This window comes from Suncus etruscus, chromosome 7, assembly GCF_024139225.1.
Source record: "Suncus etruscus isolate mSunEtr1 chromosome 7, mSunEtr1.pri.cur, whole genome shotgun sequence".
NCBI lineage: Eukaryota > Metazoa > Chordata > Mammalia > Eulipotyphla > Soricidae > Suncus > Suncus etruscus.
This window is the reverse complement of record NC_064854.1, coordinates 355,364-378,360: the sequence shown is the minus strand read 5'-3', so window position 1 is coordinate 378,360 and position 22,997 is coordinate 355,364. Positions and strand designations below refer to the sequence as shown.

The following is a 22,997-nucleotide window of genomic DNA, read 5'->3' as shown; positions in this document are numbered from 1 at the left end:
ATAATAACACGTTTGTTTAGTTTTAACCATTTAACAGATTACCATCTGTCAACTGAAATTTGTTTGGAAAGGTCAATATGTGGTGATAGGAAGCCATAGATATTTTATCAGAGTGATATTAAATCTGTCCTTGATATACTACCAAATGGATAGAAGAACCATGATATGCCCTCCAGCAATCACAGGCTAGCTTTGAAAATTGTTAACTAGGGGCTGATGCGATATCACAGTGGTAGGGCATTCACCTTGCACATGGCTTGACAGAGATCACATCCAGGTTGGTCCTGGGTCCTGGGTCACAGCCAGGTTGGTCCCTTGAGCCTGATAGGAACAATTTCTGAGTGCAGAGCCATGAGTAACCCTGAGCAACCCCAGTGTGGCCCCACTCCCCCCAAAGAACATCATAGACTAGACCACTCCAGTGGCCAATTATTGTCTGTAAATCAGAAAAATACATGTTCACTTAAATTATGATCTGAAAGTTCACTTAGTAAGTTGATTATTTGAAGCTCAGAATGTCATTCTAAGGGATATCACTTGTATATCACTTTTTCAAATCGTACATTCTTTTCCTTCCTAAATGTATGCATTGCTACATCATTAGGCGTTTGTTGACCTACAATTGATGGAGACTGAATCTCCCTTCCTGGACTGAGGCATTGTGATTTAGCATGGTATCAGTTTCGCTGTTTGGCCTATGTAGTGTTACCATATCACACCTACTACAGAGTGCCAGTGTCCCTCCTCCACTTTCTTCTTCCCACCTCATGTAGTAGACTTAGTTCTGGTAGAGTTTCTAGGTTTGTTTTCATTGCCTGGTCCCTATTCACTCGATGTGTTTCTTTAAATGCCGACTCATTTCACTTAGTACTATACCCTTTAGTTCCACAACTGTTTAAACTGTTTATCTTCTCATAGGTCAGTAGTATTTTGAGATATATATGTGTGTGTATGTGTGCATATATATATATATATATATATATATCAACTTTATTCTCTACCTGTTGTTCTATTATTAAGCACCTCATTTATTTCTGTAATACTGTATAGAACAGGGATCTCAAACTCGCGGCCCGCGGGCCGTTTGCGGCCCTCTGTACAACATTTTGTGGCCTGCAGCTGGCCACATTATTCGCAACTATTCACTTACCGAATAATCGCAATAAAAATCACATTAGTAAGAAAAGATTGCATTAAACATTCGCATACCCCGAGCAGTTTTGTTCGGGCTATGCAAATGTTTAATGCGACTTTTTGCAATTCTTTTCTTACTAATGCGATTTTTTGCGAATATTCGGTAAGTGAATATTGCGAATACTTTATGCCTAGCACAGACGTCATTTCCGCTGCTCCTGCCCGCTGTCCCTTGCATTATCGGAGGCCTAAAGGAGAGAAGTTTTATTACAGAATTAGATTTTGTCATACCTTCATCATGATTTCATCAAAGCCTGCAGTGAAGAGAAATATTGATGACAAGCACAGACAATTTCAGGAAAAGTGAGAGACGCAATATTTCTTTGTTGAGCAGAGGGGCATCCCCACATGTCTTATTTTCTCAGATAAAGTTGCAGTGTACAAGGATTACTACTTGAAATGCCATTATTCAACTAAACATGCTGGGGAATGTGCAAAATATCAAGCGGGTTGCCAGTCTTAAAGCATGTCTAATGAGGCAACAAGATTTCTTCAAGAAAGCAACCAAAAAGAATGTTGCATCAGTCGAAGCTAGTTACATGGTTAGTGAGATGATTGCTAAGGCAGGGAAACCATTCACAGGAGAGTTTGTTAAAAAATGCATGTTACAGGTGCCGGCAAGGTGGCGCTAGAGGTAAGGTGTCTGCCTTGCAAGCGCTAGCCAAGGAAGGACTGCAGTTCGATCCCTCAGCATTCCATATGGTCCCCCCAAGCCAGGGGCAATTTCTGAGTGCTTAGCCAGGAGTAACTCCTGAGCATCAAACGGGTGTGGCCCGAAAAACCAAAACAAAAAAAAATGCATGTTACAGGCTGCAAGTATTATCTGTCTGGAAAAGAAAGGTCAGTTTAGCACAATCAGCCTTTCTGCCAACACTGGCAGAGCGCATTTCTGACATGTCAAGTGACATCATCAACTGTGTGAGAAAGCCAAATGTTTTGATGCATACTCAGTTGCTCTTGACGAGGTCACAGATATAACAGACACTGCGCAGCTCACAATTTGTGGCCGTGGTGTTGATTGCAATTTTGAATGGACAGAGGAGCTGCTCACAATAATTCCAAAGCATGGCCAGACCACCACTAATGAAATATTTCGAAATCTGTGTGATGCCATTGAGAATGCAGGTTTGCCATGGAAGAGGTTTGTTGGAATAATAACCGATGGAGTGCCATCGATGACAGGGAGGACAAATGGACTAGTGGCACTTGTTCAAAAAAACTTGAAGAGGAGGGTATAGAGAAGGCCATTGCTCTTCACTGCATTATCCATCAGCAGGCCCTTTGCAGTAAATGCCTGCCGTGTGACAATGTGATGTCTGTTGTTGTGAAATGCATCAGCCAAATCAGATCCAGGGGCTTAAAGCACAGGAGGTTCTGTGCTTTTTTAGAGGAAATGGAGTGAGAATATGGAGATGTGCTCTATTTCACTGAGGTACGTTGCTCAGCAGGGGAAATGTCCTGAAAAGATTTTTTGAGTTGAGAGAAGTGAAAGCCTTCATGGAGAAGGATGGGAATGCTGTTTCTGAGTTGAGTGATCATAAATGGCTCCTGGACTTAGCGTTTCCTATTGACATCACACATAAGCTGAATGTACTAAACAAGATGTTACAAGGCTCGGGGCAGCTTATCAGTGCTGCCTATAACAACGTGAGAACATTCTCCACAAAACTTGTGTTATGGAAATCCCAGCATGCAAGGAACCTGTGGATGCAGGCATACCATTCAGTGGTGAGAAATATGGTGATACTATTTTTAAGCTAGAGAAAGAATTTATCACAGATTTGCAGACTTCAGAAAGCACAGAGCCACTTTCCGAATTTTTGTGGAGCCCTTTTCCTTTGATGTGCAAGATGCCCCTCCTGTGCTTCAAATGGAGCTCCTTGACCTGCAATGCAACTCTGATCTCAAAGCCAAGTTCAGGGAGATAAGTGGAAAAGCAGACATGCATGGGCAATTTTTGAGAGAATTGCCCCCCAGCTTCCCTGAGCTTTCCCGAATGTTCAATCGCACCATGTGTCAAAGGGAGCACATATTTGTGTGAAAAGTTATTCTCCACATTGAACTTCAATAAGTCAAAGTACAGGTCTAGACTTCATGATGATCATCTTCAAGCCATACTGAGGGTCTCAACTGCTTCCTCTCTAAAGCCAAATTTGGTTCAGATTTGTGAGAAGAAGCGTTGTCAAGTCTCTGGCAGCAAGGAATAGGCAAAAGATGCCATGTTCAGAAGAACTGTTCATGATCTTTACTCAATGTTCTGTTCATGTTCAGAAGAAATAATTAAAACTGTTAATAATGACGTTTGAGGCCTTTTTTTTTTTTTTTGTGAAATCCCTTATGCGGCCCTGCCTCCCCCGACTTTGCCTCCTATGGCCCCCAGATATATTGTTTGAGACCCCTGGTATAGAACATTGCAAGTAGCATAGAAATGCATACATCTTTTCAAAGTAATATTTTGTTTTGTTTCCAAAAGTAGAAAGCTTTATTAGAAATAGAAGAGAAAGAAACTTCCAAGCTGGGAAGGAACTTAATACAGGACTAAGTTCTCAAAGCAATGTTTTTGTGTGTGTGAGCTTAGTATATTTTGTTTTTATATAGGGAGCATACCTGATAGCAGTTTGATAGCAGGAACTCATGGCTCTGAAATCAAGATTAAACCCAGATCAAGCCAAAGATCAAACCCAGGACTCCTGAGCTCTCTCTGTCCCAAGACTAAATCTTCTTAGACCAGATGAGCACTGTGTGATCATCAATCCCTCAGTGGTCTTCAACATGCTCAGTTTTAGGACTGTCCCAAGAGCCATAGAATAATTTGCTTGGGAGAGATATCTCACTGTGGGGATCTGGTAACTTTAATTTTACTTCCGTAAATAAATAAAGTTTAGAATTTATTTTTGCAGAACCATGAGCTAGCAAATAGGTAGGTTATATATGGTTCTGTACAGTAGTTTTTATTTTTTATAAAAACATGTAGTAGAGGGCAGAGAAATAGTACAGTGGTTAAAGCACTTGCCTTTTATACAGCTGACCTGGGTTCAATCCCTGCCCCACATATGGTCTCCCAAGTACTAAAAGAAATGATCTCTGAGCACAGAATCAGGAATAAGCGCTGAGAACATCCAGATGTAGCCCCTAAGCCCCAAAACAGTAGTATTTGACTTTTATCTCAGTGCCTCTTCAAGTTCTCTAATTTGATGAATCATCTAACCAAAAGTGGAAACATTTTGCTGCTTTTACTAGAGATAATAATTATAGCATTGCTGTGTTTTTCATTGCCCAGGTTTTTAAGGAGGAAAAATACTTAAAAGATGCCATTGAATGCAGCGATGTGATTTGGCAGCGAGGTTTGCTCCGGAAGGGCTATGGGATTTGCCATGGGACTGCAGGAAATGGCTATTCCTTCCTGTCCCTGTATCATCTCACACAGGACAAAAAGTACCTCTACCGTGCTTGCAAGGTAAGACTGTCATCTTACTTAGCAGATCATCACTGCCTTAACCCTAGTACCTTCAACTGGCATTGAGCAAAAGCTCTATAAATCTAAAGATAAAAATGGTATGTACTAGGGCCAGAGAGATGGCATGGTGGGGTATTTGCCTTGCATGCAGGAGGATGGTGGTTCAAATCCCGACATTCTTTATGGTCCCTGGAGCCTGCCAGGAGTGATTTGAGAGGCCAGGAGTGGCCTCTGAGCGCTGCCAGGTGTGACCCAAAAACCAAAAAAAAAAAAAAAATTTAAAAATGGCATGTACAAAAATGAATAGCACAAGGCAAGCCTTGATGGCTTGCTGTTTTTATTACCATGTAAGCATTGAAAATTATATATAGAGAAAATGTTTTAAAGAAAATACACAGATGTTTAAATGGCATTTGATAAGTGACAGCTTTAAAGGTGGCATTGTTCTTTTTTTTTATTGACATCTGTTGTTATGAAATGCTTTTTCAAGCCAGATACAGTAGACTTCTTCCCTTTGGTAGCCAGACATACAGTTTCCTTTCTTCCATGGCTGAGTTCCAGCGCTGCAGGAATGGGCGGGCTGCAGGTCAGGAAGTGAGAGCTATCCAAGACTTGATGGACAACAATAAGATGGTTGGGGCCCAGACTACACCCATGACAGTGACATCAGAATAACCCACAAATCACTGGTCTGGAAGCTCTGAGGAAGGAGAAAGTAAAGAGATGCAGAGATGTAGGGAGTATTTAGGGGAAGTCAGGTAGGTAGATGTGAGTGACTGTGAATGAGTGAGCATGAATAAGTGCATGAGTGATGAATTTGATGCATTCGTGAGTGATGAGGTAAGTAATGATGTGAGTGAGTGTGCCTGAGTGAAGCAATCCTCTAAGAAAAGTGCCAGAGTGGCAGGACTAGCTAAAGTCAGGTGTTTATTTTCCCCATTGAGACGAGAGAGGAACCAAGGGTTTGAATGGCATTTTTGGAGGCAGGCTTTGTGTTGTGATAGAACAAGTTGTTGGAGTTGGAATTGTCATCTGGAGGAGCAAAATTCAGGGGCCTAGGGAGGATAGAAGGTTGTTAGATTGTTGGTTTTCTACTTCGTTCTTCCCTACAAGCCCCTGACACGGTGAGAGAGCAAGCAGAGGAGGGTGGCAATTTCACTTGTTAGTTGAGACACTTAGCTGAGCTATGTTCCTGCTGGCCAAGAATCTTCTTTCTTTGATTCATGGTGAGTTTATTGCAGTTGGGTTTTTTAGGGTTTTTGTTTTGTTTGGCTTGGTTTGGTTTGGTTTTTTGGTTTTTGGGTCACACCCGGCAGCGCTCAGGGGCTGCTCCTGACTCTACGCTCAGAAATTGCCTCTAGCAGGCTCGGGGGACCATATGGGATGCTGGGATTTGAACCACCGTCCTGCATGCAAGGCAGATGCCTTCCCTCCATGCTAACTCTAGCCCCTGCAGTTGTTTTTTGTTGCCTTTCACCAAGTGAAAACTTCCACTTTTAAAATAAGTCTCTTCTCAGTTTGCAGAGTGGTGTCTAGACTATGGTGCACATGGGTGCCGCATCCCGGACCGACCTTATTCACTCTTTGAAGGTAGGAGAGTAAAAGAAGACCTAGGTTAAGGGGTATGTGGAGGCTGGTTGCTTCTTTCTCTGTGGATTTGTACTACTCTGTTAGATCTGATGTGAGTAAAAACTTTACAATACATAAAATGAACAAATCAGTTTACTGCTGAATTGTACATCCGATCTCTCTACCTGCCTTTTGCTTCTGTGAATGTCTGCCAAGAATTTTCAGATCTTTTATGAAATCTATAAATGCTACACAACAGTGAATGTTTGCAAACAGCAAGAAATTGTTTACCACTTGGTGTATTGTAGCTGTAATGTATGTATGAAATGAACCGTTTACAGGAAGCCTGGGTAGTTATTTAAGTATATTTAAGTTATACAGGGAATTACTAAATAACTATTAATTACTATTTTAATTGACTTTAATTGAATTATTTTAAATTATTTTCTTTCTTTTTTCTGTGCTTTCTGTTTTTTTTTTTTTTGGAGGGGGCGGTGCTTACTCAGGGCTGCTCAGGGCCTACTCCCAGCTTGCTGTTTGAGGTGATGGTATTCCTGCTATGTTGGGGACCCAGCAGGGTCATGGTCCTACCCTTCAGCATGACTATTAGTAATTAAAGTAGTAATATTGTAATTAAGAAGTATCAGGAGCCAAAGTGGTGGTCCAGGCTTAAGGCTCTTGCCTTGCATGTAGCTATCCTTCCTGGATAGTCCTGAAGCCACGTGCTTCTCCAAGCATAACCAGATGTGGCTCAGGAAGCCCCAGCTTCTCTGTGGTGGCCCTGGTGGTCCCTGAGCACTGTAGGCTTGGCTCTGGGTCATCCACATAGTCCAGGCAACACCATGCCCTTGGGTCCTTGCCAGGTGGACAGAGAATCATTTAGGAGATGCTCCCAGGCATCTGCTCTTGGCAGTTAATTAATTAAAAATAATTAAAGTTAATTAATTAAAAAACAAAATATCAGTTAGAAATAGTGGGAAAAATAGGATGCTGAAAAATAAGAGCAGTGACATCATAATATTGGTAAATGCAGCATTGACAGTCTGGTGCAGCTAATAAATAGAATAAAATTAGAACAAACAAAGCAAAATCTTCCAGAGATACTTGGTAATAGTCCTGTGTGTGTGCCTGTTGTGATTTTTTTAAGCCAGAAATAAATCAAGGACAAAGCATTAGGATATATTGATACCTTTGAATTATTTTAAATTATTTTCTTTCTTTTCTGTGCTTTCTGTTTTGTTTTGTTTTGTTTTGTTTTGTTTTTTTGAAGGGGGGAGGGGTTACTTACTCAGGGCTGCTCAGGCCTAGTCCCAGCTTGCTGTTTGAGGTGATGGTATTCCTGCTATGTTGGGGACCCAGCAGGGTCATGGTCCTACCCTTCAGCATGCAAAGCAAGTGAGTCCTTTGAGCTACCTCCCCATTGTAGAACTTTTTTTTTTTTTAAAGATACTGTGATTCACAAAGCTGCTAATAACAGTTTAGCACTCAACATTCACTCTTTAAGCACATCAACAGTGTCAGCTTCCCTCCAGCACTACATCTTAAATTATTTCCTATACAATTCCAAATAAACTTCAGAGTGAATAAAAGATTGCATTTTTTAAAAATTAAGTAGATAGATTTTAAATTGTTTTTTTCAAATGCTTCTTTTGTACCAGTTATACCTGTGTCATTGGCAGAGCTAGCCAGTGACTGGTTACTGTCATTCTGTTTGGGTGTCAGAATGTGATGATAATATAATATCCGGTGAGTGGGAGTGTGGCTGTAAGAATAGAAGGGCGAATTTCACCTGCAGCTCCTCCTGTAGCAGCTTTTCTCAACTTCATCACTTCAATCAGGCCCCAGACTGCTACATTTTTTAGTCAGAATACGAACATCAGCATCTGCATTGTGCTTGGGCTAGAGCCACTCCTGAGGTTATCATGGATCACTGGCATTTCTAATAGATCCGTAATCTGTTGGCTTTCAGATAAGGGACTGGTATCCTTTTTTTTAACTACAAGTAGGAATAACTAACGAGGATAGCACAAGGCAGGAAAACAGCTACTAGCACAGCACACAGAGAACATAAATGGAGAATGAAACCCCTGAGGGAAGAAGCCTCAGGTAAAGCCACATCATGTGTGCTTGAAACCATTCACGTGCTGTTGAGAACTGAGCAAAATAAATCTCGGCTGAGGAGAGAAGAGAGGCAGATGGGCACCTTCTTAGGGGAGGCAGCTGGGAAGGAGTTTATTTCGTTTATACAGGTGTGAGTATATGTCAAAACTCAGAGATGTTCACTAAAGATAGGTTTGTTTCTTCACATAAAATTTACATCTGAATGAAAACTGTAACCAAACAGAAACCCATTAGGGAAGGTGTTGTTCTAATTGAAATAGGGGATAAACCTGGGGAGCAGCAGGCAGCCTGCATTAATCCCTCTTCAGAAACACCATGTCAGTAGCTTAAAACATGTTACTGCTGTGAATTGGGGTAAGCATTTTGATAAAAAATGAAGCTGCTTTAGAATAGCATTCTTAAAGCCTTAAAACAATATTAAATATAGCTTTAAATTAACGATATGCTATAAAGTCTCAGAAAGGGGAAATTTTCTATGTTGAAATCCCACAATAGCAGCAGCATGCATAACCTTTGCTGGTGAAAATGTGAGGTCAGAGAGAGAGCACAACTGGTAGGGTACTCACCTTGCACAGGCCAACCCAGGTTCAATCCCCAGCACCCCTGTATTCCCCCAGCCTCCCAGCACCGACAGCTGTGGTCACAAACAACAAAAAAGGAAATTTGAGATTATCTTAAAGTTCTAAGAAACAAAAACTAAAGTATGAAACCTCCCTCCACCAAAGTGTTTTGTTTTTATTTTGGGGGCATACTGGAAAATGCTGGGGTCCTCTTCCTGACTCCATGATGGGTGGGGAAGGAGAGACCACACTCAGTGGCACTCTGGTTATAATGGGGAGATTCACATGGGGACTCCTGAATGTATAGCATACACCCAACTCATGAACAAATTCGCCAGCAATAAACCAGTTTAAAAAAAAAATAGTGATTTGAAAACCTGCTTTTAAGAATATCTTTTCTAATTTCTAAAATTTTTTTTACTTTTAGCCACAGTGATTTACAGTTTTCCCATCCTGTCAGTGGTAGAGCTCCATGCATAAAACATTCTTTCACCAGACCCACCACTATGGTCTCTAGGTCCCTCCTGCCTCCACTTCACCCTTCTCATCCCACTTCTCTAGCCCTGGTAGACTGATCTGTAGAGCTAAGTTTCTTAGGTTCTGTTGGTTTGAGCCCTTGATTTTTTCTCATGCTGTGGGTTTTTATTTTCCACATGAGAGGGAACGTTCTGTGTCTGTGCTCTTTCTGTTAATTTGGTGTAACATTTTCCAGATACCTCCAGATAGCAGCAAATCTTCGATAGCCAAGTTGTAGTCCATTACGTATATATGCACTGTAGTTTCTTTACCCAGTTTCTGTTCTTGGACATTTGAGTTGTTTCTAGATTTTGCTTCTTGTGACTAGAGCTGCAGTGAACATTGGCGTGCCAGTGTCTTCTGAATGAGTTTTTAGGACCTTGGACTATATGCCCAGAGAAGGATTGCTGGTTCACGTGGAAGCTCATTTCATAGTATTCTTTAGAAATAACCATATTATTTTCCAGAAAGGTTGAGCCAGTTGACATAGCTATGAGCTGTGAATGCAGTTTCTTTTTTTCCTACATGCATGCCAACACTGGTAATGTTTTTAAATGTTTGCCAAGCTCAGTAATATGATGTGCTATACCTTTTTTTGTTTTGGTTTGCATTTTTTTGCTGATGACTGATATAGAACATTTTTATATTTTCTCAGTCCTTTTTCCCAATTTTTTATATGGATTTGTTGATTGTGGGTTTTTTTCCCCTCATTAGATTGTCCAGTACTTTATATAACTGAAAAATTAACCCTCTGTCTGATGGACATTAGGAAAGTCTGTAGGGTGACTTTATTCTGATCATTCTGTGTGTGTGTGTGTGTGTGTGTGTGTGTGTGTGTGTGTGTGTGTGTGTGTGTGTGTGTTGCAGAAGCTCCTTAATCTGGTGTAGTTCCAGAAGCCATTTTTAAATTCTCAAAACCAAGGGTAGGAATATGGGAGACTGTCATGAGTTGGCATGCATATTAGGATTGGTGTTGAAATATTGCATGCTAAACCCTTACTTGGTAGGCAGCTTGCCACAAATAGGAAGGGAGTTCAGTTAGGGAAGAGAAGGAATCACTATAACAGTGTAAGTTAGAAATGATTACTCTGGACAAGAACTAGGCACTTCCCAATTTTGAGAACAGAGACTGAGCAGAACCTTTGGAACCATAATTTCCTAGACTTCGGCTTACGGAACAAGCAAAAACATGGAGCACATGATACAGAAAACTGAACACACCAATGATGATGGAACAGAACCTCTAGAACTGTAAAGACTCTGTCCTAGGCCTTGTCCTAGGACCTGAGCAAATACCAAGATTGCTAGCTACAGTGGCCTGATTTTCTCATCCACAACCGAGAGGAAAGTTTCCTGACACCACAAAAAAAAAAAAAAAAAAAAAACCCTGGGATATTGCAATGAGTTTGTATGGAGCCAGTGGTTGTTCCCATGACAATATGCTTCAAAAATCGAGAAACCCTGAATCTCTTAGGCCACGGGAATTTCCTTCCTTCCCCAATACTTAACTGTACCTATGCAAAAAAAAAAAAAAAAAAAAAAGTGGGAGGAACACCAAATGCTGCCACTCCAGCATTCCTTTTTCTTGTTTTGTTTTGTCTTGTTTGTTTTTGATATTATTTTCCTTCTCCTTTTTCTTTCACTTTTTTTTTCTCTTTCACTCTTGTAGATATTATTTGGTGATTTTTTTTTTTTTTAGTAGTTGATACCAAATTTTTCTTCTCCTTTCCTTAACTTTTTTATCTCCAACAGAATAGCATAACTTGAATCATTCAGCGTCATAAATTGAGGGGGGGAAATGATGATACCAAGACCAGTCATATGAACATGTAGTGCAAATAAAAAATGACCAGACTGGAACACCAAACCCAAAGTCAATAACAGAATAGATACCCAATCTGCAACACACTGTAAAGTGGAGACCAATTACACTAGTATTCTGGGGGATAAAGGAGGGAGATATGGGAGACATGCTTGGAACAGGAGTGGAGGGAGGACACCATTGGTGGTGGGAATGCCCTTCATTCATTGACACAATGTACTGTAAATCTGTGTAATGCACTTTAGTCACAATAAAAATTAAAAAAAAAACTGTGATTTAAAGGAAAATCTTACTAGTTCTCTTAGTTTTTATATTTTGAGTTAAGTTATTTAGTTACTGCCATTCTGTTCCAATAAATAGTTAAAGTGTAAAAAAAAGAACTAGACACTGAAAGGAAAAGTGATATGCATGATGTCTCTTCAGTAAAGGGGCATCTATGTCTAAAAACCACAGTGTCTAAAAGCAACAATAGGAAGAAGACAAAAAAAATCTGCCACAAAGGCAGGGAAGGGAGAGGGCATGAGGGAAACTGGGGCCATTACAGGAAATATGCACTGGGTAAAGGATATTGGAATTGTATGACAGAAATGCAATCATAAACAACTTTGTAACTGTTTCTCAATGTAATTCACTTAAAGAATTTATTTAAAAATAACAATATTAGAAATAACATTATAAATCACAGTGCCTTAATAAATGGAATAAATTCTCAGCACCCTTTTTGAAATCTTCACCACCCAGTAAATGAATGATGAAATACCATGATTTCTTTTTTTTTTAATTTTTTTATTTAAACAACTTTATTACATACATGATTGTGTTTGGGTTTCAGTCATGTAAAGAACACCACCCATCACCAATGCAACATTCCCATCACATATGTCACAAATCTCCCTCCTCCCCACCCAACCCCCGCCTGTACTCTAGACAGGCTTTCTATTTCCCTCGTACATTCTCATTATTAGGATAGTTCGAAACTTAGTTATTTCTCTAACTAAACTCATCCCTGTTTGTGGTGACCTTCATGAGGTGAGCTGTAACTTCCAGCTCTTTTCTCTTTTGTGTCTGAAAGTTAATATTGCAAGAATGTCTTTCATTTTTCTTAAAACCCATAGATGAGTGAGAACATTCTGCGTCTTTCTCTCTCTCTGACTTATTTCACTCAGCATAATAGATTCCATATACATCCATGTATAGGAAAATTTCATGACTTCATCTCTCCTGACGGCTCCATAATATTCCATTGTCTATATGTACCATAGTTTCTTTAGCCATTCATCTGTTGAAGGGTATCTTGGCTGTTTCCAGAGTCCTGCTATGGTAAATAGTGCTGTATAGGTGTAAGGAAGGGATTTTTGTATTTGATTTTTATGTTCCTAAGGTATATTCCTAGGAGTGGTATAGCTGGGACATATGGGAGCTCGATTTCCAGTTTTTGGAGGAATCTCCATATTGCTTTCCATAAAGGTTGAACTAGACAACATTCCCACCAGCAGTGGATAAGAGTTCCTTTCTCTCCACATCCCCGCCAACACTGCTTGTTCTCATTCTTTGTGATGTGTGCCAATCTCTGGGTATGAGGTACCTATGAGGTACCTCATAGTTGTTTTGATTTGCATCTCCCTGATGATTAGTGATGTAGAGCATTTTTTCATGTGTCTTTTGGCCATTTGTATTTCTTCTTTGTCAAAGTGTCTGTCCATTTCTTCTCCCTATTTTTTGATGGGATTAGATGTTTTTTTTCTTGTAAATTTCTGTCAGTGCCTTGTATATTTTGGAGATTAGCCCCTTATCTGATGGGTATTGGGTGAATAGTTTCTCCCACTCAGTGGGGGGCTCTTGTATCCTACAGGGTGCTATTTCTTTTGAGGTGCAGAAGCTTCTCAGTTTAATATAATCCCATCTGTTAATCTCTGCTTTCACTTGCTTGGAGAGTGCAGTTTCCTCTTTGAAGATGCCTTTAGTCTCAATGTCCTGGAGTGTTTTATCTATGTGTTGTTCTATATATCTTATGGTTTCAGGTTTGATATCGAGGTCTTTCATCCATTTAGATTTAACCTTCGTACACGATGTTAGCTGGGGGGTCTAAGTTCAATTTTTTGCAAGTGGCTAGCCAGTTGTGCCAACACCACTTCTTGAAGAGGCTTTTTTTGCTCCATTTAGGATTTCTTGCTCCTTTATCAAAAATTAGGTGATTGTCTGTCTGGGGAACATTCTCTGAGTATTCAAGCCTATTCCACTGATCTGAGGGCCTGTCTTTATTCCAATACCATGCTGTTTTGATAACTATTGCTTTGTAGTACAGTTTAAAGTTGGGGAAAGTAATTCCTCCCATATTCTTTTTCCCAATGATTGCTTTAGCTATTCTAGGGTGTTTATTGTTCCAAATGAATTTCAAAAGTGCCTGATCCACTTCTTTGAAAATGTCATGGTTATCTTTAGAGAGATCGCATTAAATCTGTACAATGCTTTGGGGAGTATTGCCATTTTAATGATGTTAACGCTGCCAATCCATGAGCAGGGTATGTGCTTCCATTTCCGCGTGTCCTCTCTTATTTCTTGGAGCAGAGTTTTATAGTTTTCTTTGTATAGGTGCTTCACATTTTTAGTCAAGTTGATTCCAAGATATTTGAGTATGTATAGCACTATTGTGAATAGGATTGTTTTTTTAATGTCCATTTCTTCCTTATTACTGTTGGTGTATAGAAGGGCCATTGATTTTTGTGTGTTAATTTTGTAGCCTGCCACCTTGCTATATGAGTCTATTGTTTCTAGAAGCTTTTTCGTAGAGACTTTAGAGTTTTCTAGGTAGAGTATCATGTCATCTGCAAACAGCGAGAGCTTGACTTCTTCCTTTCCTATCTGGATTCCCTTGGTATCTTTTTCTTGCTTAATCGCTATAGCAGGTACTTCCAGTGCTATGTTGAATAGGAGTGGTGAGAGAGGACAGCCTTGACTTGTGCAGAATTTAGAGGAAAGGCTTTCTGTTTTTCTCCATTGAGGACAATATTTGCCTCTGGCTTGTGGTAGATGGCCTTAACTATATTGAGAAAGGTTCCTTCCAATCCCATCTTGCTGAGAGTTTTGATCAAGAATGGGTGTTGGACCTTATCAAATGCTTTCTCTGCATCTATTGATATGATCATGTGATTTCTATTTTTCTTGTTGTTGATGCTGTGTATTATGTTGATAGATTTACAAAGGTTAAACCAGCCTTGCATTCCTGGGATGAAACCTACTTGATTGTAGTGGATGATCTTCTTAAGGAGGCATTGAATCCTATTTGCCAGGATTTTATTGAGGATCTTTGCATCTGTATTCATCAGCGATATTGGTCTGTAATTTTCTTTTTTGGTAGCATCTCTGTCTGGTTTAGGTATCAAGGTGATGTTGGCTTCATAAAAACTATTTGGAAGTGTTCCTATTTTTTCGATTTCATGAAAGAGTGTTGCCAGGATTGGTAGAAGTTCCTCTTGAAAGGTTTGAAAGAATTCATTAGTAAATCCATCTTGGCCTGGACTTTTGTTTTTGGGCAGACGTTTGATTACTGTCTTAATTTCCTCAATAGTGATGGGTGTGTTTAGATATGCTACATCCTCTTCATTCAACCATGGAAGATTATAAGAGTCCAAAAATTTATCCATTTCTTCCAAGTTTTCATTTTTAGTGGCACAGTTTCTCAAAGTAGTTTCTGATTACACTTTGAATCTCTACCATATTAGTAGTGATCTCTCCTTTTTCATTCCTAATACGAGTTGTCAAGTTTCTCTCTCTCTCTCTCTCTCTCTCTCTCTCTCTCTCTCTCTCTCTCTCTCTCTCTGTTAGTTTTGCCAGTGGTCTATCAATCTTGTTTATTTTTTCAAAGAGCCAACTTCTGCTCTCGTTGATCTTTTGGATTGTTTTTCGGGTTTCCACTTCATTGATTTCTGCTCTCAGCTTTGTTGTTTCCTTCTGTCTCCCTATTTTTGAGTCCTTTTGTTGAGTACTTTCTAATTCTATGAGCTGCATCATTAAGCTATTCAGATATGCCCATTCTTCTTTCCTGATGTGTGCTTGCAAAGCTATAAATTTTCCTCTCAGTACCGCTTTTGCTGTGTCCCATAGGTTCTTATAGTTTGTGTCTCCATTGTCATTTGTTTCTAGGAAGGTATTGATTTCCTCTTTGATTTCATCTCGGACCCACTGGTTATTCCACAATTATTGTGTTGTTATTGATACTATTTTTCAGATTTGTCAACAATTTTATTAAATACTTTGCTGGCCCCTCATTCGGTGCATATATGTTTAGGAGAGTGATTTCTTCCTGCTCTACGTATCCCTTGATTAATACAAAATGTTCATCTCTGTTCCTTACAACTTTCCTGAGTATAAAGTTTGCATCATCTGATATTAGTATGGCCACTCCAGCTTTTTTATGGGTATTGTTTGCTTGGAGGATTTTCCTCCAGCCTTTTATTTTGAGTCGATGTTTGTTCTGACTATTCAGGTGCATTTCTTGTAGGCAGCAGAAGGTTGGATTGAGTTTTTTGATTCATTTAGCCACTCTGTGTATCTTAACTGGTGCATTTAGTCCATTGACATTGAGAGAAAGAATTGTCCTGGGAGTTAGTGCCATCTTTATATCGAAGTTTGGTGTGTCTGTTGGTCAGTCTTGTCTTAAAGTATGCTGTTCAGTTTTTCTTTTAAGAATGGTTTTGAATCTGTAAAGTTTCTGAGCTGTTGTTTGTTTGTGAAACCATGTATTGTTCCTTCAAACCTGAAAGTGAGTTTTGCTGGGTGCAGTATTCTAGGCAAAGCATTTATTTCATTGACTTTTGTCACTATGTCCCACCACTGCCTTCTGGCCTTGAGTGTTTCCGGTGACAGTCTGCAGTAAATCAAGGATGTTCCCTTGAATGTAATTTCTCTTTTTGATCTTGCTGCTTTCAGAATTCTGTCTCTATCTGTGGGATTCGTCATTGTGACTAGGATGTGTCTTGGGGTGTTTTTTCTGGGGTTTCTTTTAGTTGGTATTCTTCAGGCATGCAGGATTTGATCACATGTATGCATTAGCTCTGGTAATTTCTCTTTAATAATGTTCTTGACTGTTGTTTCTTCCTGGAGATTTTCTTCCTGGGTTTCTGGGACTCCAATGAATCTTAAGTTGTTCTGTTGAGCTTATCATAGACTTCTATTTTCATCTGTTCCCATTCTTTGATTAATTTTTCCATTGTTTGATCATTTGCTTTAAGGCTTTTTTCAATTTCTTCTGCTGTATGGAATTGTTATTCATCTCATCTTCCAGTGTACTAATTCTATCCTCAGCTGCTGTTAACTCGTGGGAAAGCTCAACCATGTTTTTCTTCAATTCATCTACTGAGTTTTTCAGACCTGTTATTTGACCTGAAATTTCAGTTTGGAGTTTTCTGATTTCTATCTTCATATTCTCTTGATTCTTATTAGTGTTCTCTTCTATACTTTCTTTGAGTTCTTTGAACATCTTCCATTTTGCAACTCTAAACTCCTTATCTGATAGACTGACTAGTTGGTTGGTCATGTTCACGTCATCAGAGTCATTCTCAGTCTGGCACTGGCCTGCATTGATTCCCCATTATCACACTTGTATTGTGGGTTTTTCTACGTGTTGTGGTTGTATTCATTGGCTAAATAATGTGCACGTCCGGGAAGCGAAGCGGAGTGGCCGTGCTCCTCTAGCTCTACCCTTTCTGGGCTTGTAAACTGACCTCCAGGGAAGGCTCCAGGGAACGCAAGCCATCTGCAGATGAGCCACACACAGGATGAAACCAGGCCGAAAATGGAGCACAGCACAGAAGACAGGCAGATAGGGGTGCTGGCATCTGAGTTCCAGCATAGTTCAGTGGCTTCCCCTTTTTTGGGCTTGTAAGCTCACCTTCAGGGAAGGTGAGCCGTCTGCAAATGAGCCACACACGGGATGAAATCAGGCCGAAAATGGAGCACAGAACAGAATACAGGCAGATAGGTGTGCTGGCATCTGAGTTCCAGCAGAGTTCAGCAGCTTCCTCTTTCTGGGCTTGTAAACTCACCTCCAGGGAAGGCGAGCTGTCTGCAGATGATCCACACACAGGATGAAATCAAGCCAAAAATGGAGCACAGCACAGAAGAGAGGCAGATAGGGGTGCTAGCATCTGAGTTCCAGCAGAGTTCAGTGGCTTCCCCTTTCTGGGCTTGTAAAGTCAGCCATTTCTTACTCACTCACTTGCTGGGTAGCTTCAGAATGCAGTTTTTTGGGGATTTGCTTCCCAGGGCTCTGAGGAGAGTTTCAAGGATTCAGAAAAGACAAAGAAGCACAGGACAGGGCTCCCTTCAGGTCCTCAGTTTCCTCAGAAGAAGCACAGCAGGGCGGAGACTCCGCAAGTGAAGCAGTCAGCACTTCACCTGGCAGTCCCCACAGTCAGCCATTTCTTACTCACTCGCTTGCTGGGTAGCTTTAGAATGCAGTTTTTTGGGGGTTTGCTTCCCAGGGCTCTGGGGAGAGCTTCAAGGATTCAGAAAAGACAGAGGAGCACAGGACAGGGCTCCCTTCAGGTCCTCAGTTTCCTCAGAAGAAAACAGCAGGGCAGACACTCCACAGGTTAAGCAATCAGCACTTCACCTGGCAGTCCCCACAGTCAGCCATTTCATACTCGCTCGCTTGCTGGGTAGCTTCAGAATGCAGTTTTTGGGGGGGTTCACTTCCCAGGGCTCTGAGGAGAGAGCTTCAAGGATTCAGAAAAGACAGAGAAGCACAGGACAGGGCTCCCTTCAGGTCCTCAATTTCCTCAGAAGAAACAACATACCATGATTTCTGACCACCCACCCCAGACCACTGGTTTTATAATGGCATTTTCTTTGCATTGCAGGTATGGCTGGAGCAATTCACTTTCTCTCAGACATCCTGGTTCCAGAGACCTCACAGTTTCCAGCATTTGAACTTGGCTCTTCAAAGGGAGAGAAAAAGGTGCCCAAAGATCACTAAGAGACCTATTCAGACCTAACACACACCAGAGTGCATCATGCCTGCTGCAGAGTGAGCAGTGGAACGTAAGAAGGAACAGTGAAGCGCAAACACCTACCTAGCTCCTTTCGCTCCAGAAACCTTCCAGTTAGAGCATGAGTGATGACCGTGTTGTAACAGAGACCCTTACTGGTGTAAATAGAAATTCTTCACATTTGGAACCTCTGTAGTGTTGCATGTTACTCGGTGTTGTCTGTAAGTGTAAGTCTCCTGAACAGAGCTAGCTGTGCATGGGAACAGCGACACCACTTTTCTCTCTGTACATAATATTTCAGGTGGATGTCTCCCCTATTGACTAGCCAGCAGGAAGCATCAGGCAGCCTCTTGGGCTGCAAAGATTCTCGGTGACATCCTACTGTCGGTACTTTTCCTGCATTTCTTGTGGGTGCCTTTCAGGTATAGGAAAAGAAACCGAAGAATTAAGAAGGAATTGCTCAGATTTTTGGGAGAGTAGGCCTATGAAGTAAGAGATGGACAACCCCTCTGTCTTTTGAGTGTTTTCAGGAACCCAAGAGAGCCCACTGCAGCCCTTTGGGACCTCTGATTCTCAGCAAAGGTTTCTTGCCCAAGGGCTTAAGTTCCAAAGGCTCCTTGAGATTCTCAGAAATTTCTGCCTGGGAGAAACTGACTCTGTGACATCAGAGGGATTTTTTATGGCTGCATAGCAAAGCAGTGAAGAAGGTCAACAGTTCTAGCATACATACCCAGCTATGTATGATGAAGACAAGCTAGTCTTTATTTTATCAACACTCTAACTTTATCCTTAAGTTTAGTGGATCCAATTCCAGATAGTTGAGAAGCAGAAAGGTGACTCAACTGGATCCATAGCCCTGTCATTTAACTCATTTCAAAGTTTGCTGACTTATCAGCATACATTTGGGCTACATAGAGTTGTTTTTTTTTTTTTTTTTTGCCTACTGTTTGGGTGATTAATATCTCATAAAGGAACTGCATTAGTCACAGAAGTGCTAGCATACATTTTTTTACATGGGACACATGTGGGAAACATTACATTCCAGCCAAGAAAATTAAAATAGCTTCTGGCTTCAGAGCTCTTATTTTTTAAAATGATTGTCAAACTGGCTTTGCATACTTTCTCTTGTAGATGTTGGTTTTAAGAAGAGTTTTGTCATGATACATAGTGCTTGGACAGCTTTGTCATATGCGAGCCTGGGAGCTCAGGCATGTGTCAGAGGAGACCTGACTCCAGGACACTGTTTTTTGTTTAATCATTTATTAGCCCTACTTTCACTCCTCTCATGAAGGAGAAAGAATATTGAGATAGATGACAAATCCTCTCATGCATATGCATTTCTTAGGCTGTTGAGAGTTTTATATGCAGGGGTAATACCCTAAATATCTGACTCTATTTCTGCGTGATGCCAGTTCATTGGACTCTTCTTTCTAACTCATTATAGGTTGAATGTAGGTAATTTATATGAATATGAAAATTGGTGGTTTATATCTTGACCAAGATATATCTTTGTCAATATCCAAGCCTTCTCATGGGCTTTCTGAGAAGTTGAGTGCCCTGAAATACCAGAAGGCAAAACTGCCCTCCTGACTGAGCCGAGGGACTCAGTAAATACCACAGTTCAGCCAATGGCATTTCTTTCCTCCACTGCCTGCCCCAATCCACACCACTACCTGTAGCCATCAAACCTCCTGGTTTAATGCAGTTTTAAAGCAAGTGGGACCATATAGGATCATTCTGAGCCCCTTCTTCCCATTAATAGCTACTCATGTATACCCCGATTTTGGCTACATATTTCCAGACAAGCAGCAGCAAAAGTGACTCATTCTTTGTTAGGTTTTCTTGGCTAACTGGGAGAGAAAGAAAGATAAAGTGAAAGGGGGCAGTATAGCAGCAGTTTTTTTCCCTCTCAGCAGCCATTTGGCACCTTGCTCTTCACCCACCCAGTATTAACCAATGTGCAGTTCTGTAATCTAACCCACTTCCCAGCATCTGTTTTAGACTGCTCTGAAACCATTGCTCTTTCATTCCCACACTGGGGAAGTGGCCTGACTTTCCAAAGTGGTGTCCTTGTGTGGTAATGCAGTATCCAGTTTCAGGCCTCACAGGCAAATGCTCTGTGTGAACAGCTGTGATTTGTTCGTTCTCCAGAATGGTTCCAGAGTTTACTCACTTTAAAATTTGAAAGAACTTGATGTCAATAAAAAGGCTGTATGTAGGTGCTTTGGTCTTGTTAGTAAAGGACAATTTTGTGGTGATAATTTGTGTCTTCTTGTTTTGCTCTCTTGACTGCATGAGTGGCATTGCTTAGGAGCCTCAGTCTCTCTCTGAAGATAAATTCCACCTGAATCGTGGCAGTCGCTGACATGATTGTTAGGAGCCTGTTCACTGGGATGAAAGCTCAAGGTCTCCATCTGAATATTGAGACAGTGAGGCTCAGACCCAGGCACTCTACTGTGATCCCACTTCTTACCTGCCCGCAAGCCGATTCCCACACACACACCCAATGTTGCAGTTAGCAGGGGAGCCTAGGAGAGAACCTATGACTGGTCACAACTGTACCTAGCCACATAAAAACTCCAGCATCCTGATGATTCAAAGAAACTCAGACAGTTCTTGTTTTTATCTTTACCTTTATTACATTATTCACTAAATTCATGAAAACCGTCACCCAGTTTAGAGTCCAAGTTACCTGTCTGGGAAATTTGTTGTAATCTACTTTCCAATAAACTTTCCTAAAAAATTTAATAGAATCCAAGTTCTCCAGCCATTTATAGCTTCTCATAGAATGGAAACACCAGGTACTTTCTTGTATCTTCAGAAGTTTCTTCTTTTTATGCCCTCAGTTTGGCACAAGACTGTATATACTTGGCCTAGGCCCTGGATGGTCTTAAGGATCCAGCAGCCTAGTTAACTGCAGAGTTGCATGTGCTTGTGCATCAGTCTTATCCAGAGAGATAGGCCCATACCTCTGATTTTAAAGTCTCTGTGATCCCCAATGGGTGGGGTGTGTTGCAATATAGCCCTTGATGGGGCTGACTGATGGAGTGATGGAGGATGAGGTCTTTATCCCAGCTCGGGCCACGCGTCTGCTACCCTGTTCAGCTGGCAGTTCTGAGGTGAATGTGGCAAGTATAAAGCTAACAGGCAGTCAGGCTTTTGAAGAAAACAGCTTTACTCCAAGGATAAGGCTGAAACCAAAAGCCCCAGAATCAGCCCCAGGAAAAAAAGCCCCTTGCCTTCCACAGACCCTTGCTTTTATACTTCAGAATCAGGTACCACCCTAGGGTGGGAGCAGAATCAGGTACTACCCTAGGGTGGGGGCAGAATGCCAGGTCACACCCTAGGGTAGGGCACAATCACAGATCAGGGTAGGATCAGTAACATAATTATCCCATGGAAATGTTTACATATACAACAATTCCCCCATTTTTAGTAAACAAGTAATATTGTCTATAATCATTAAAGGAAAAACTGCAATAATAAAAGAGCGGCTGTTTGCATAAGCGCATCACAGGAAAATGTGAAGAAAAACTTCTAACCTAAACACAGGGTGTCTAAAACCAGAAACGTGTCAAAGAATCAACTACAAGCTCCAGAAATGATAGATCTACGATGTACTAGTTGAAGAATTCCAAGTAAGTTCTTCCTTGGAAAAGCAGATGGAAAATCTGAAATTCAATGATCAAGATCTAGTAGGCAATGGGGGGCTCCGGGGCAATGAGAAAACCGAATTGTAATCCGTAGACAGAGATCCTCTGAAGAGATGCTAGAAAGGCTGTGTAGCAGGTGAAATGAAGCACATTTTCTTTGTTGTTGTTTTTTGATGTTGGTTTTTGGGTCACACCCAGCCAGCGCTCAGGGGTTACTCCTGGCTCTATGCTCAGAAATCGCTCCTGGCAGGCTCAGGGGACCATATGGGATGCAAACCACCAATCTTCTGCATGAAAGGCAAACACCTTACCTCCATGCTATCTCTCCGGCCCCGAAGCACATTTTCCATTCAAGTCCAGGTAGCCCAGAAAGCCCATCTTTGAGGACAGTGAATTAGGCCCTTATTTTGGAGGAAAAAACATATATCCCCTGCACAGTGAGTGGGGGGCCACTGCAATGATGATCAATAGGCATCTGAACTTAATCCAAGTTTTTAGTCCAGATAAGTCCATATGAGGTCCGAAAATGAAGTACCAAGAATGGCCAATTATTTTTAGATGGGAGCCTAAGTCACAAACCATAACAAAATGTTTAAGACAGAGAACCTCCCTGTGTAAATAAACAACTTGAGGGTCCATCCAAAATGGATAGAACCTCCTTTTAAACCTAGTATTTTTGCCTATGCCCACGCCAAAAAAAAAAAAAAAAACACCTGAGAACAGACAAAAATATCATTTAGAAAATTATAGACAACAATATCTACCCCACTAACCCAAAGTCAAGAAAGCAAAACCCTAATGTAATACATCAATTCCTAAGATTAAAAACTAAAATAGAAAAACATTAATTACAATAGTCAAAATATAAACTCAAAGGATTACAATTATAAGAAAAATACAAAAGGTGAAATTTCTACAGAGTACAATACCAATCAGTAAAGATGAGGGGTTTGAAACTCCGAAAAGACCAGCAAAAGACACTTGATGGGTCTGGAAAAGCAGGTTGCAGCCTGGTACAAAAGATAACATCGAGCTGAATGAAGAAGGAAGGCCAGTACAAGCATACATGTAAGGGCCTCCACTCTTCAATTGTCATTGTTGGGGCACCCCAAGTGT

At 40.8% G+C, this 22,997-nt stretch overlaps 1 protein-coding gene across 1 annotated transcript in view; it reads left to right on the top strand.

Annotated features, from left to right (window-relative positions):
* LANCL2 (LanC like glutathione S-transferase 2) overlaps positions 1-19,303 on the top strand; it is a 62,182-nt gene extending 42,879 nt beyond the window's left edge. The window contains exons 7-9 of the mRNA XM_049777230.1: positions 4,475-4,651; positions 6,169-6,241; positions 18,100-19,303. Coding sequence (XP_049633187.1) covers positions 4,475-4,651; positions 6,169-6,241; positions 18,100-18,215 — 366 coding nt within the window. The 3' untranslated portion in view covers positions 18,216-19,303. The remainder of the gene's footprint in view (positions 1-4,474; positions 4,652-6,168; positions 6,242-18,099) is intronic.
* The last annotated feature ends 3,694 nt before the right edge of the window (positions 19,304-22,997 follow it).